At 42.7% G+C, this 14,886-nt stretch overlaps 1 protein-coding gene across 2 annotated transcripts in view; it reads right to left on the bottom strand.

Moving 5' to 3' along the window:
* Positions 1-8,444: 8,444 nt before the first annotated feature.
* Positions 8,445-14,886, bottom strand: part of DDHD1 (DDHD domain containing 1) — a 69,076-nt gene continuing 62,634 nt past the window's right edge. For both annotated transcript variants that reach the window (XM_074869179.1, XM_074869180.1), the window contains 4 exons: positions 14,623-14,772; positions 13,051-13,303; positions 11,574-11,759; positions 8,445-9,490 (listed from right to left, as the gene is read on the bottom strand). In XM_074869179.1, the coding sequence (XP_074725280.1) occupies positions 9,309-9,490; positions 11,574-11,759; positions 13,051-13,303; positions 14,623-14,772 (771 nt within the window). In that variant the 3' untranslated portion in view covers positions 8,445-9,308. The remainder of the gene's footprint in view (positions 9,491-11,573; positions 11,760-13,050; positions 13,304-14,622; positions 14,773-14,886) is intronic.

Raw genomic sequence — 14,886 nt, 5'->3', positions numbered from 1 at the left:
GCCCCATGCCCTTAACTCGCTCTCTCCGAGGAAATTTGGCATCAGCAGTGAAGGTCACTGCACCGAGAGCTCTGGGGGACAGCAAAAGGATGCCTTAAAAGAAGTCAGGAAGGGACTTGTCTGTCTGTCTGTCCCTCTAAGCTGTTTTACAGCCAGCATCTCTCTTCCTTAACTCACAGTGATTCTAAAAGCATCGCGGGGCAAACAGATAAAATGTTTGAGACTCCCTTGGGCTTCTCCTAGACTGCCCAGGCACAACAATCCACATGCAGGATGCAAAAGGCACTGGCAGGCACCGGAGCAGGACTGCCTGGCTTCTGGAAAACTGTTTCTGGGGCGGGAGAGCTACCAAACACACAAAGCACCCAAGAACCAGGTAAGTGTCTTGCTGCTCCCTCTGCTCTCCAGGACACCCATCCTCTCCTTCCAGGAGCTGGGATGTTTTAGAGCTCGCAGAGGCGATTCACAAAGTTAACTGCAAACTAGAAAACCTTATGTCAGGAAGAAGTCACAAGGCATCCTAACCAGAAACATATTTGGGGAGTGAGTCAGTGGAGGGGGAAGCAAAAAGAAAGTTGCACCCTTTTACTTGATGAAAAAAGCATATGGCAACAGCCAGTATTGTGAACAACATTCCCCACTCCAGCAACCCAGCCAGAAAGAAAACTCATGACTCAACCATTGCGTTTCATCCAAATCTGAAGAAAAAAATCTCATTCAGGAGGGGTATCTTCAGGGAGAGTCAGCAAGAACTGATTTAGGCGGTTAATTAACTAAATTGTTTGGAGAGGGTAAAATTATTTTGCAGACACTTTTAGGCTCATTTTAAAGCCTTGATTTAAACACAGCTTAGACTGTGGAGAAACAAGTGCACTCTGCAGACACACATAATGCACAGAATATATGCATCCGTGCTCGCATACACACACGCTTTCTCCAGATACCACAGAATAAACTCGGGCGGACCTTAACGCTTACACAGAAACAGCTTGCATCCAGAGCTCCTGCTTCCCCCAGGAGGCTGCAAATATGCCACCATAAATCATAAACCCGAGGAGGCCAAGAATGCCATCACGATTATGGAATATAACTAGAAATTGGCAAAACGTTTACTGCAAAATCCATACAATTCTAATTTTCTTTGGGTAACTAGAATAAAGGAATAGGATGCATTGCAGAATGCAGGATGAACACAGTCTGCAGACGTTTTCAGGCACTGTCGCTGGCTGAGGCTGTTCAGAATCAAAATTCACTGCAGAGAGAGGCAGTGTGAAGCAGCCAGTCTTCAACTTTTTTTTTTTTTTTTCCCATGACTTTGTGGTTGCAGATGTCAAAGCTGTAACGCTCAGTCAGCCCAGTGACTTGGGAAAGAAAGTGAATAATCCCTAGAAAGCAGCCTGGCGATGCTGGGTGGGAAGCTGTTGCCTGCAGGAGGTCAGACAAAACACATTGGTCCCTCCTGATTTGAGCCATCCGTCAGCATCCAAGTTTAGGTGGCTCTGGGTGGGGAAGTGATGGCTCCTGTTGCCTCAGCACAGAACCGCAGCCCAGCTGCTCCTTAGAGGCTGCCCACTGAGAACGGGCTGGAGAAACGGGCTGGAGACCGTGCACCAGAGAACCCCCAGCATCGGGACAGGCTCAGAAAGGTGTTCCTGGAGCCACATGTGTGCACTATGGGCTCCCTGCTCCAGTTCTGGGAGGTCCCACCTAAGCAGACAGGACAGAGGTTGCTTTGCAGGACTGTCCCCTGACTGAGTGTGGCCACTGGAGTAATTAAATACCACCAGGACAAGCCTTGGGATAGCGATGTTCAGGGTGCGCAGCAGTACTGTGGTTCAGGTGTGCTCGCGGCGAGTAGGAAGGGATCTCTTGACCCCAGAGAGTCAGAGGGTGTGAGGGGCAGGCCCAGGGCTGAGCCCCCCGTGGGAGGAATGGGCCGTAGCTCTGGTCCTGCTCGCTGCCATCCGCCTTGCGCCCACGTCTCCTGATGGGAGAGCATCAAGCTACAACATGTGTTGAACACGTGCTGGCTGATAAGCATCAGGCTGTTCCACAACGCTGCCAAGCTTTGCCTTGATTTAATCAGCGCTTCTCCTGCCTGTTTTTAACTCCCCCTCCTTCCCCCGCCCTGTCAAATGCAGATGTGGTGTCTCCAACACCAAGGAGATCGCAGGTTTCTTTCGTGACAGCAGAGCACGCATCGGTGGAAGGAACATTTCTACCCTCTTCCTTTTTTTGCAACCACCACAAAGCATCCTCACCTCCCTCCCTCCCCCCTGCTGGTTTTTAATACTCTAGTTAATATGAAAATTAAGAGAACCCACACATTCAATTGCATGCAAGGGGCAGTCTGGTAAGCATAAAGGAGAAACCCTGAGGAGCGTGCCAAGCGACATAACTGTCCCATCCAAACATCGTGCTTTGTAAACACAGAATACTCAGCTGCTGTTTCAATATAAACCCTTCCTGCAAAGCACACAAGGCTCAACACCAGTGCCACATCCGAGCTCTTTAAAGATTCCTTTCCCAACAGTACCTCACCTTATACGAAGCACAGAGATTAACGGAAGGACCCTTCACAGTCCAGCAGTATTAAAACTAGTTGGGGAAATACTGGTGAAACGTAGCGGTGGCATCGCTGGAACACACTCCTCTAAGACACCAGCTGGGAGATAAATGGTGTTTGTTTTGGAAGCAGTCTGTCCTTCTTTGCAAATAAGTCTAACCATTTCCTTACTGAAAGCACGCTTAGCAACATTGAAAGTGTTATTTTTAAACTTACGTATTGGTCACTTAGAAGTAATTATGAACGCGAAAATTTTGGACAAATCCTGCATTATTAAACATTCTGGAAAGTTATCAGAGCAGGACATTGGCATTTTCAGGCTGCAAACGTGCATGCTCCTCATTTGGCCCTTCAGCACAACAGAACGGGAGCGGGATGAAAAGCGGGAAAGATAAAACATCTGTGCACGTTTCAGAGGGTTCTCCTCATCTCGCAGAGATTTTTGCTGTTTTGCATTTCCTGGCCGATTCACAATGGGAAACTCCTACCCTGGGAGGCGGCGGGGGAGCCTGTTCCTGCCCAGCCGGACGCCCGGTGGCAAAGCCCAGGGCTCGTGGCAGCCCCACGCCAAACCGTGGTGAGGGGGAAGCCCCGCTCGCTCCGTGCAGGCTGGCTTTTGTAGCACCGGCCAACTCAGCACCCAGGTTTCACAAGCACCACTGCCCCGAGACCACGTCCATTTACACCGGCTCCTCCGCCTTCGCTCAATCGTTCACAATTACCTTTTCCACTACGGAGGGTTAATCGAAATTGTCTCCATCCCCAGCCTGCTGGTCCTGATGCTGCAAAACCTGAATATTTAAAGTCCCCAAACCCCAGTGCGTGTTAGTGACTCAGTTCTGAAAACACAAGCTGTGAAAATACACCAGAGGCGATGTGGTCTGTCAGCCTCTTTCCGGTGGCAGCACAAACTCGTTTTCAGTTTTAGGTAGGTGTGAGTGACAGCAGTAGATGGAAAGAGATCACAAATTCAAAATCCCCCTTCCCACTTCCTGCTTTCCAACCAGTCTGGGCTTTGCAAGGCAGAGGAATATGAATAGAAAAGCAGAATTCAACCCTTTGCTTGCTGAGAGGCTGCTGGGCATAATACAAGAGTGCAACAGCGCACGGAGCCCAACACGGATCACAGGGTATCCAGAGATTCAAGGGTTCAGTGCTGGCCAACTTGCCAAAGTCTTTTATTCCCCCACTTAATCCATATTACATAGAAAAGGCAGGAAGAGTAACAAGCACTAAAGGCACTCAGAACGTGATCCAACACTCGCTGAAGTCGAGGGAAGCCCTTTGTTTCAACAGGGTTGGGATCTGGCTGTTAGAGAAGCAGCATAAGCAGGACCACACCGGTAGCTTGAGGTGGTTTGTCATGTTACCAGTGATATCATATCAGAGAGAAAAAAAATCTGGACTCTTAAGGCACTGGATAAGGTTAATTTCTACTTGAAACAGCTATCACGAGTTCAAAACCCAAGCTAAAGGAGCCTTCTTATAAACTGAAGAAAGTAGTAAAACCTGGAAACCTGAGATGCTTTGGCACAAACATGCTTGAAAATTCTGTTTTAAAACGGAAGTCGAGGATCTTCTTTATCAAGGAGTATGGTGAAATGGTAAGATCCTTTAAGTAGCTGCTCTTTAAGTACAAAGTATGGGACCACTCTCAGATGACATACTGACTTTTAAGGAGATATTGGAAGAGCCATAAAACCAGTAAGAAAAACAAATTGGACATGGGATCCTTGGAGCTCCAGCGTCTGGTCAGGGCTGCAGCCTGTGAAGTTTGCACTTTACCTCTCCCATGTCCATGCTTACAATCAGCGAGGCACCAGGGAATGGGCAGAGGAGCTGCAAGAAATGGTATTTTATTTAAGAAACAAAGAGCGAAGTTAATCTGTGGCAGATGCTCATAGAATTGTCAGATGAAAACCCTCCCTTTGGATAAATCAGCAAGCATTTCAAAACCACAAGATTGCTTCTGGGACATCTCATGTCTGCAGGGGACTCATTGACTTTTCACTCTTGAAGGGAAAGGATGGGCCAAGGTCTGCTAGTCAAGAGCTGCTGCAACTGCAGCTGGGGAGACAGGGTATTTTGGGAGGAAAAGGCTGATGTTGGAATTTGCTTCCTAATGGGACTGGAGAGCACTGACCTCTGGGACAATCTGAAGCTCTCATAGCCAGGCATTTCTCTCCATGTATTAGGACTTCTCTGATTCCCTGGAAGAGGAGACCATGTCAACACACTGTCAGCATCAAGAGCTGTGCATGCAGTTTTAAGTGCTTCTGCGATGGCATGCAGAGAAACACAAAACATTGTGACATCTACAGCAAAGTGTGGGTCAAATGGGCCTCAAGGGATGTAGGAGAAACCCAAAGAGCAAGGAACCCATCTTGGGAGAGGCCAGCCCAGATCCACTGCTCACTAACATGCCAAAATTCATTGACAATGACAGAAAATGCTTTGTCAGTCCCGGAGTTAAGCTGACTGATGGAAGACACAAACGCAGTGAAGGGAGAACATGCAAATCCATCCTGAAAGCTAAACACATCCAGCTGGGCTTTGCTAACGCTGAGCTTTCAAAAGTCTCCAGGATCACAACGTGCCTCTTGGGTTTCAGAGTTTCCACTTTAAGTCTTGAGGATGCACAGGCCATGGTCAAACATGCATGAAACAAGCTTCAATTCCAGCCGACAGAAATCAAAGCAGAAATGAAACGGTTCAGGAAAGGTTCAAGTGCAACGGGTAAGAGACAAACTGTGCTAAAAAATACCTATGGAAGAGGGAGGGGAAAGCCAAACCAAGAGAACTTTGCTTTTGTTGAAAATAATTAAATGCAGATCAAACACGGAACGCAAAAAAAGCGTCAGGCTGAAGTCTATCCGATAAACCAGAAAATGGGATTGTCACACGGGTGACATTTTAAAAAAAGATTTTAAAGCTTTTCGCAAGATCAGCAAAGACAATAGGCACAGACTCTGGGGAAGCAATGAAAAGTGGTCGCTACAACTGCAGATGGAGAGCAACCAGTAAGATAATGCTTGGAAAATGGAAAATAACTCAGTACATGTGGCGGTCTATTACCAGATCTGGGTGTGTAAAAGCTTACTGAACCCCGGACAGTCACTGAAGATGTATGGCAGAGACGGGGGAGATGACCCTGTAAAACACCACGGGTCAATCACCTGCAGTTCAACTTCAGTAGAAAAACGAGGTGCAGAGGCAGAAACCTAATCTCCAAGCTAGTAAGAGAAAAAAATGGGAAACAAGGGATTTCAAATAAACTGGCTGGGCAGAGGGCACACAAATATACATTAACTATCTAACTGCAAACAGTTGACATGGTGATTCATGAACTTGAAAAAAAAAAAAAAATCAATCCCCACTGATGTAGCCACAGGCAGAGTCATCTCGACTGACAAGTGGCACGGGACATGAGCACCAGGACAACAGAAAACCGCAACCAGGCATAATATATCTATGAGAATGCGAAACATGTTTCAGAGTTCAGCCTAATAATACTAATTAGGAAAGGAGATAAAATAATTGAAGTTGGCCAGCTAGACTACCACGGTGAAATAAAGCAAAGGGCCTCTGACTCCAGAAACACGGGCAACATAAGCAGAGAGCATATACAAGGGGAAGGGAGGCTTCCATGTAAAACCATGACAGAATAATTAGGAGCAAAGGGATGGAATTCAGAAAAACAAAAAATTAAAATTTAAAGCTTATTATCTGCAAAAATGACCTCAGAGCAAAAAACCTGAAAGGGTCAAATTTGGACAAACTACTCCAGGACAAGTTTCAGAAAACTGCTCGGTATCAGTCAGAAGACTGACAACAGTGCAGCACATTTCTCTTATCTTGGTTTCTCAAGAAAAACCACCAGTCAACACAGCTTGTAAAGCTAAACATTGTTCTTGCAGAAGAAAACAAGTCAGTAATTGGAAGCCAGGACATTCCAGCTCTATATTATGCCACGGACCATCTGACCAGAAAGTTTTAAGCGTGAAATTTAGACTCCAGCATGCAGAGACGTGACCCTACTTGGATCTGTGTTACACTGCAGAATAGAAATGGGGCAACCCTTTTCCTAACAACTTCAGAATTTAATTTTCAAATAGTATTTCATCTTTGCAGGAAGATAAGAGATCTTTTTTGAGGAATGGAAAGATGAAAGTCTGCCTACAACATGCTTAACATCTTTGCATACACTTTAGAATAAATCTCCATTTATTCTTTCAAGGTATGTTTTGTCCTTGTAATTAAGCTTGGAAATTACCAGATGCTCCATGAAGTTACAAATTAGATCGGAATCATACATACATATGTCCTTTAACTGAGCAAAAATGCAAAGCAATGAACAGGTATTGGTCCTTATTATCCCTTCTCCTAGCAGCAATATGGTTTACTCCTCAGCTCTATATTGTCCCTGATTTACCAAGGGGTACGTACGTAAAAGTAGGATCCCATCCCTTATAAGGAGAGCAGTCAGCAAGTACCAGCATGTTCTGATGCGAGAGGAACAGCTATTCCATAAATCTGAAACATGTTCTGGACAACAGCAGAGTTTACACAGACCACAAGAATTGTAGGAATTAACCCCCTTTTGTTTACAGCACTTAAATAGAGATCTAGTGTAGATCCAGTAGTGTAAGGGGATAACGCAGCAGCGACATGATCCGACTCACGGTGCTGAAAAACAAACCATGCACATTTGGAAACGTTTTGCACCTTCTAAATATAAAAGGAGATTCGCCTTTTGTGTTTAACTTCTCCTAATTAGGAAAAGCTGATTAAACAACTTATGTGGAAAGGCAGTAATGTAAACAAAAGCCTGTTTTCTGGAGCAGAGGTGTCAAGCTTCCTTCTCTTAGAGGGTTACTTTATTTTTTTTATGATTGTTCATCAACCAAGGTAAACATGTCAGGCAGGAGAGTTACAATTCACTGAGGCAAGAAGGAATTTTTTCAGAGATCTACACTGAAGCAAGGTCCTTTACGCCATCTGAACATCTTTGCTGGGTATTGGTTCAGTGCACTTATAGCGCTGTTTCTGTCATCGTCTTCCCTTCCCATTCCCCTCCACTCCTCCCTTTCCTTCTTCTTTGCCTTGTTTTTGATCCCTTCATAACTATTCCTAAATCCATAACCCCAACATAGAGGCCTAACTCCCAATTCCTCCCCCACTGCGCCACAGACCAGGGAAACAAGCAACAGCCCGAGCAATATTATTTGGGAGAATAATTTCTGGGAGAATCTCCCCCCAGAATTTCAGAAAGGGATGTGTGGGTGGTTTCCACGCCTCTGAGCCACCGGCTGAGGCTGTCTGCTGGTGTGGGCTGATGTTGCCACATCTGTTTACACTAAGAACATTGCTATTCACCAACGCCACAGCCTGATTTTTGGTTTTTAAAGAAAAGTTTAGATTCTGCAGCTTCTACATCTGCTATACAGATCATAAATACCTCGGGCAGAGGCAGCTCAGAGGCCATATATGACACTTCTACTCCAGAGCCTTCCACATTGTTTTAAAATCTCAGCAATGACCTTTTAGTGTTTCATTTGGAGATTATTTCCTTTCATCACAACACTTCTCTCTTGACTTCTTCCTGAATTAGTTTCAGATGCAAACCTAATCTAAGCTCTGGTATTCTCAGGCTTCACCAAGTTTATTTTATGCTGCTCTCTTTCCTTTAGATAGGATCCTTGTGCATAAATACACATTTATTTTTATACAAACACGTGCACACATAATACACATTTAATAATGGTAAGTGAAAGACAGCTGGATCCTCTGCAAACCAAGTCTAATGTGCTGGAGAAACACTTGGGACTTAAAAAGCAAAGGCAGTTACTTACCTTTGAGAAGAATGTGACTGATGTCATTTGTGTGAAACCACAAATATTTATTTTTAATGAAAAAATACTTAAAGTGTGCCACAGTGTCCATATATTCATTTGAATAGTAGTACAAAGATATGTATTTCTGAGAAAAAGTCTTAACACTGTAGAAAATAAATGTGGTTCTTAAATTATGTCAAAAGAAACCAGTAAAAAAGTAATGTTTTATACACTGGAATAAAATGAAACAATTAGAGATAATAATAAATTATAATTACAGTATTTCAAATATTTGCTTCATGCTTTTTTCAGCATTAGTTTCTAAATGTGTCACGTATAATACGCCCTCGGAAGCCAGCAGTCAGAATGGTCTTTCAATGATACTGTGGATAATAGGATGTGGAGCTGAATAAAGTCTTAGAAAAATGACACCACCATTTGTTATTTACTGATACACAAAACATCAGAACATGGCAGTTTTAGGTTTGTACCTAACATATATTTTTGTTAATGGAAATTAATTTAGGTTTTTTTTTTTTTAATCAACTAATCTTTTATACTTCAATGAACTAAACAGCAATTATGGTCATTAACAAGTATGTCACCCAAGCACACTGCACAACCGTGCTTACGGGATGCTACACGCTGCATTGGCTTTTTATACAGTCAAAGTTAACAAGAATTTGGAATCATTTCAGGTCTAATTAAGCACTGCAAAATGTTTAAAACTATAAAGTGCTTTTAAATATAAATCATTTTTGCTCTTTAGAAATAAGAAAAAATCCAAACATGCACTTAAACCTGAAACCTCCATGCCATATATACTGCAGTTTAACAGTAAAACATGAGTTTTGTGCCATTTGTTTTAAAATTTCCTTTCCCACCCCACCCCATCCCCAGTCAAAAATTCAAATAGTGTCTAAATTGGATTTGTCAGTATCTTCTTGGTCGGGTTTGCACATGAAGGTTAGAAGGAAAAGAGCAATATCCAGAGATGACCAATAGGCAGTGTGTGATGTGACTGCAGACCAGTATCTGCTCTCCACGAGACCTTCCCTGAGCTCGAAATCAATCCTGTGCTCCAGTTCCACTAGAAATTGAACAAGAAACAAAAACGTTGTTAGAATTATATGTCAGCAGAATAAAAAACACCGACATGTTTTTCTATCAGGTTTGGGTTCTGATTCTACTTGTTGCATATAAAATGCACAGAGTATCTCTATGTTTACATTTAACACTACACTTGTCTAAATCAACTGTGATTTTTTAATAATACATACATACATTCTGATGCACACGCATTTAGCACAATGACCTAGGAGTGGTGCTTAGTTCAGGGATAAAAAAAAAAGAAATTAAACCTTGGAAAAAGCTGGCATTTTTTTTAAGCAGCTGTTTTCCTTATAGGAACTACATAAATACATTTATTTATACTCCTTATAATAACCACACAGCAGTACCCAGCAAATGTTGAGGTCCTGTTAGGAACCACTGACTTTCAGAAGGTGGATGCTCAGAACTTTCTGAAATAAATGGACTTCTCGCAGCTTTAGTGGCTCTACAAGGAGACTACAGCCAATATTACAAGCCCTTTCTGAAAACCAGCCATCCCTACACAGCACTAGCTCTTTTCATTTCCAGATTATTCAAAATATATTTCAGCAGTTATCCTTTCATTTCAATGGCTGCTTTGATTAATACCACATTCAAAGCAATTTTCACTGTATGTTTAACTGGGCCAATGGCTAATCTATTGTTAAGACACTTTAGCAGTCAGAAAATCTCTACAAGGAGCAATAGAATAAAAAGGACAAAACTAAAAGCCTGCTTAGCTACAAAAGCCAAAACCCCATATTGAGTAAAAAATGCAGCCATTTATCAAAGCCAGTTTCAAGGAATTTTAATTCTTGGCTCCAAGAGCACATAAAGGGAGCATCGCACAGGCGCTGCCTCCGCCGTCACGGCACAGTGGCACCCGGGGAACGAGATGAGGGCCTCGTCTTTTCACAGGAGCACTGCACCGCTCTGCAAACGCAGCAAGGAGAGGGAGTCAGGGCCTTCCAATACCAGGAGACAACCACAGTCGTTTCCACTAAGACGCATACATTAAAAAAATTAAACACCCAACCACCAGTCCCTCTGCAGGAAGGACGCCCCGAACGACTCTGTCTCCCTCCGACGAGAGGCCGTTACAGGAGCTTGGGCGGCTGCCAAACCCCACCACAAGCCCAGCGGCCGCCCTCTCAGAAGCAAATACTTTGGCCATGGATTGCATCATTCAGCTTCAGCCTCGCTGGCCTCTGCTCCACGTTCTCCTTCTATGGAGCAGGGATGGGCTTGCAGCAAAGAGGGACGCAGGAACCGTTCAGAAGGCCCTTGATGTGCCCCCACCCCCTGCCAAGGACCTCATGGGCAGCTCCACAATACTCACTGTCATGCCACTCTATTTTCCTCAAGTTTAAAACAAAGTCTCTATCCTCAAATACTGACTCTGACAGATTATCTGTTGAAATTAGCAGTGATGAACGGACAGCAATGTATCATGTGAATGATATCACAAGATACAACATACTTGTGACTCCTTAGATTGCAAAAACCCTTGCCTTGCAACAGTGCCAATGAGAAGTTTAGAAATAATATCAAGTATGAATTTCTGTAAAGGAAGTACCTATACTTTTCCAAAAAAACTGCTGCTAAAGTTGCACTTTCTGTTTTGGGCAGTTCAGATCAGGACAAGGACAGCTTCTGTTTCCAGTCACACATGCCTTTAAATCCGGATTGCATCAGAATTGCAAATGTATGTGGAAATTTAAATAAATCCATTTTATGATAAATGGTGAGAGGGATTCTCTGCACCAATTATATTGCTTCTCCTAGTGGGAGTCTAGGAACTACTGATATGCAGATCTCATTAGCCAAAACTCATACATGCATATGTAAGTACAAACACATATACAGATAAACCTCCTTTAAGAGGAAAAAAAGATTAAACGGAGAACAGAGGCTGTCCTTGGACAGCAGGAATGGATTCAATATTTATCATTTTAGAGCAAACCAACAAAATTAAATAGTGGCGTATGTTGTTATGGTATTCCCAGCCTCCCACAACATACAGATGCAGCCCACTAAAGGTCTTGTTTCCATGGGGTTTGTAAGGTGGACTCGTCACTAACCTGTGGGCTCAAGAAAGCCCGAGCTGCTGTGAGGCAAAGGTGGTGTCCCAACAGTTGTGGCCTTCTTGTCATCTCCCCCCTCGGCTCCATCTTTTCCCGTCTCGAGTGTCTGTGGGGTGGTTGTACTAGATCGACCAAATCTTGAAAAAAGCATCCCGCCGAGGCCCTTCCCAATACTTGCAGCTCCTGCATTCATCATGGAGGAAAAAAAAAAAACCCAACAACTAAGCACGAGGGCAGCTAAATCAAACCGCAAATTAAAATCACTGTAGCACCCATCAATTAGAGTTGAGTGACAGACGGAGAAAAACACTATTCATACTTTTCTAGGGTGGGAGCAGCTTATCTGACTTAAGTGTACACTGTTTATCATGAGACTAATCTAGCGTATGAGCAAAGGCTATAATTTGAAAACTGTAGTTAGGGGAACAAAAATACTTGAGAACACTTCCTCAGCAAGAAATCTGGTACTTTTACAGACATGTTACATTGCAATTCCTCTTCGATAAAAAGTCTTAAGACAAAAATGCTTCATAACAATGTTAGTACTTTCTGCACGCAAGAATCCCATCAGGACATTTAAGACATTCCTCTCATTAAGGGTCCTTATTCTGGCATCACCCTTACAGACACTTAGAAATGCTACATCACCCTTTAAAAGGACTATTTTGGTTGCTCAGGAAGAGGGGTGTAAAAGTTAAGAACAGATACGTGATGTTTTCTTCTGACTTTGCTGCCACCTTATGGACAAGACATTAAAGTTATTACAGTAACACAGAAAAAGCAACCCTGCTTTGAAATACCACATCTTTCTACTTAAGGACTAAACTGCTTTTATATACTTTACTTATTTGATTGGGAAGATTCCTGGCACTAGCCTTCCTCCAAATCCCACGCAGAGAGCTAAAGAAAAGCCTTGAGTCAACAAAAACTGCAAGTGCGTGCTCAAATATAAGCTTTGGGGAAAGTGAATTTAAGCTCACTTAAACCAGGGCTTATTTTGAATCAGAAAGCCAGAAGGGGACAGACTTCATATTAAAACAGTCTGAATTTCCTATTGTAAAATCATGAGTTAAATGTAACAGCTTACATAGAGTGATTTTTCTCCTATTTGCCAATATCAGAAAATGTAGACACAAAACAAGCTGTATTTTTTTTTCCCCCATGAAGCAGAGTGGAAACTATTAAATCGCCAGGATGTTACTTCAACAAGGCAGACAACAATAAGGCAGCAATAGCATAAACTCCCTGACCCACACCCTCTCCCTGCAAGCCTTGACTCCAGTGTATGTAAACCATCTTTTCGCCAAAGTAAATGTCAGTTGGGATTAAAACAAGCCCCATACGCCTACATCGAACAAACCAAAACGGCCAGGAATAGTTTGCTTACGGTTGCACCTCAAACACCACCCCACAGAGTGGTGAAGCTCTACAAGAAGGTTCTATATCTAAAACAAAGGACATAAAGAACAATCACCTAATATACTCGCTTTGCCTATGTTTGTTATAGACTCCCCGTAGTGGCGTCGAACCATGACTGGTGAAGTAGTTGGGCTTGGTACAGTTGAAACACTTTCGCTATCGGTAACTGAGGTAGGTTCTTTTGTTGGGTTGAGAAAACTTGGCTTCATATGTTCATAAGGTAGAGGGTTTGCAGTGTTGTACCAGTGGATCTGGACAGGCGAAATGTTGCTGTAGTGTTTCAGAATTAAAGGTTCTAACCTATAGGCCTGCAAAAGTAATTCAGAAAAGAAAATCCTGAGCGTCAAGACTGAAAAAATCACCTTCCCTTCTCATACAGAGTCCTCTCCAACCTCAAATCCAAAATATCTGTAATGAGTGAAGCCTAGAAAGTGACAGAATGGTGGAGTTATGTTCTGGTTCACTTTTATTTTTACAGCCTGGAAAATATCTCAGCTGCCCAGTTGCTTGTGCATTCACTTTTGCACATTTCTCTGCAATGCTTCTACTACATGCTCTTACAAACATGCAAGTTACTGTTAACAGGTATTTGTTATTGTGCACTGACGGAGCCAATTTTACATACAGTTGATTCTGCACAATACAACAGAGGAGGAGGAACTGGCTTTGTAAACATTTTGCTTGATGACTGCATTGATCCCTGTGCAAACCATGAATTGGTGTGCTTATTAAAAAAATCATTTTCTATTGATTCTTTATTTTTCTTTGTTTACTTAGATATAGAAAAGCATTCTGCACTTCTTTATCTCAAAATTAAGTTACTATTTGCAGAGTGGGACCACAGAGTGCAGCCTGACCAATCGTCCTAGATGTCCCAGGGAAATTCTGGTTTTGGAGTAGCTGAAGCTGAACAAGATCTTGAGATGAGCAGAACCAGCATGTTTGGTCTGAAGTCTGAATATACGCAGATTCAGGTAGAGTTTAAACACATAAGTACCCTCAAATTACTCTTCTACTGTAGGCATGAAATCCCTAATCAAGCTTGCATCAAAAAAGTTGCCAAGGTGATACAGATCAAAGGCCCTTTGATAACAGCAAACACTGGCTGCCTATGGAAGAGTATAAGGACAGGGTGAAGCTGTACCAATACTGCCCTCCCAAGTGCTATCCCGCCCTCTAACAATCTGTTACTCTGGATCCCTTGGGGATAAAAACCCAATGATTTTGTTTTTCTACAGTATTTCGGAAACTGCTTGTGAAGCCTTTAGCAGCCGTAGTATCTTTGGACAGATGATGGTTAATGGAAGACTAAGTTAAACACAAGTTGGAACTTGACTGAGAAGGATTATTTCTCTGCAAAAAAAAAAAAAAAAAAAGCAGAGTAATCTCGAATCTTATGTTTATTAATATGAAAATAGAAGCAAAGTATATGGTATTTAAGGCAATTATTTGTTGGAACTGTTATTCTACAGTTACAAAAACCAAGACATTGTACAAAAATCATTAACAAATAGTCCCGTGCTGAAACATACTTGCGTTGATTCACGCGCTTTGAAGTTAACATCATCACACAGCTGATGCTTAAAAATAGTCAAGGTAAAAGCTTGCAACTGCAATTAAAACTCACCACTGGATCTGTTGGATGAAAAATATTTAGTAAGCGGTTACAAATTGTTCTGGGCAGAATATGGTCTTGACTACCGCTGTTTCCTGGACGGATGCCACGCAATGCCAAAAACACTGCTAATGGAGATCCCATACAGAAGAAATTCTCAACCTAAGGAGAGATTTCATCCACATTAATAAGGATGGAAATAATGCTTTCCAACATGGCTGGATTTGATTTCTCTCTTTCAACTGATTTCTCAGTTTCAACTTAGTATTACTAAGT

The sequence above is a fragment of the Strix uralensis genome, chromosome 4, assembly GCF_047716275.1.
Source record: "Strix uralensis isolate ZFMK-TIS-50842 chromosome 4, bStrUra1, whole genome shotgun sequence".
Lineage (NCBI taxonomy): Eukaryota > Metazoa > Chordata > Aves > Strigiformes > Strigidae > Strix > Strix uralensis.
The sequence above is the reverse complement of the archived record's forward strand: the minus strand, read 5'-3'. Positions and strand labels throughout refer to the sequence as shown.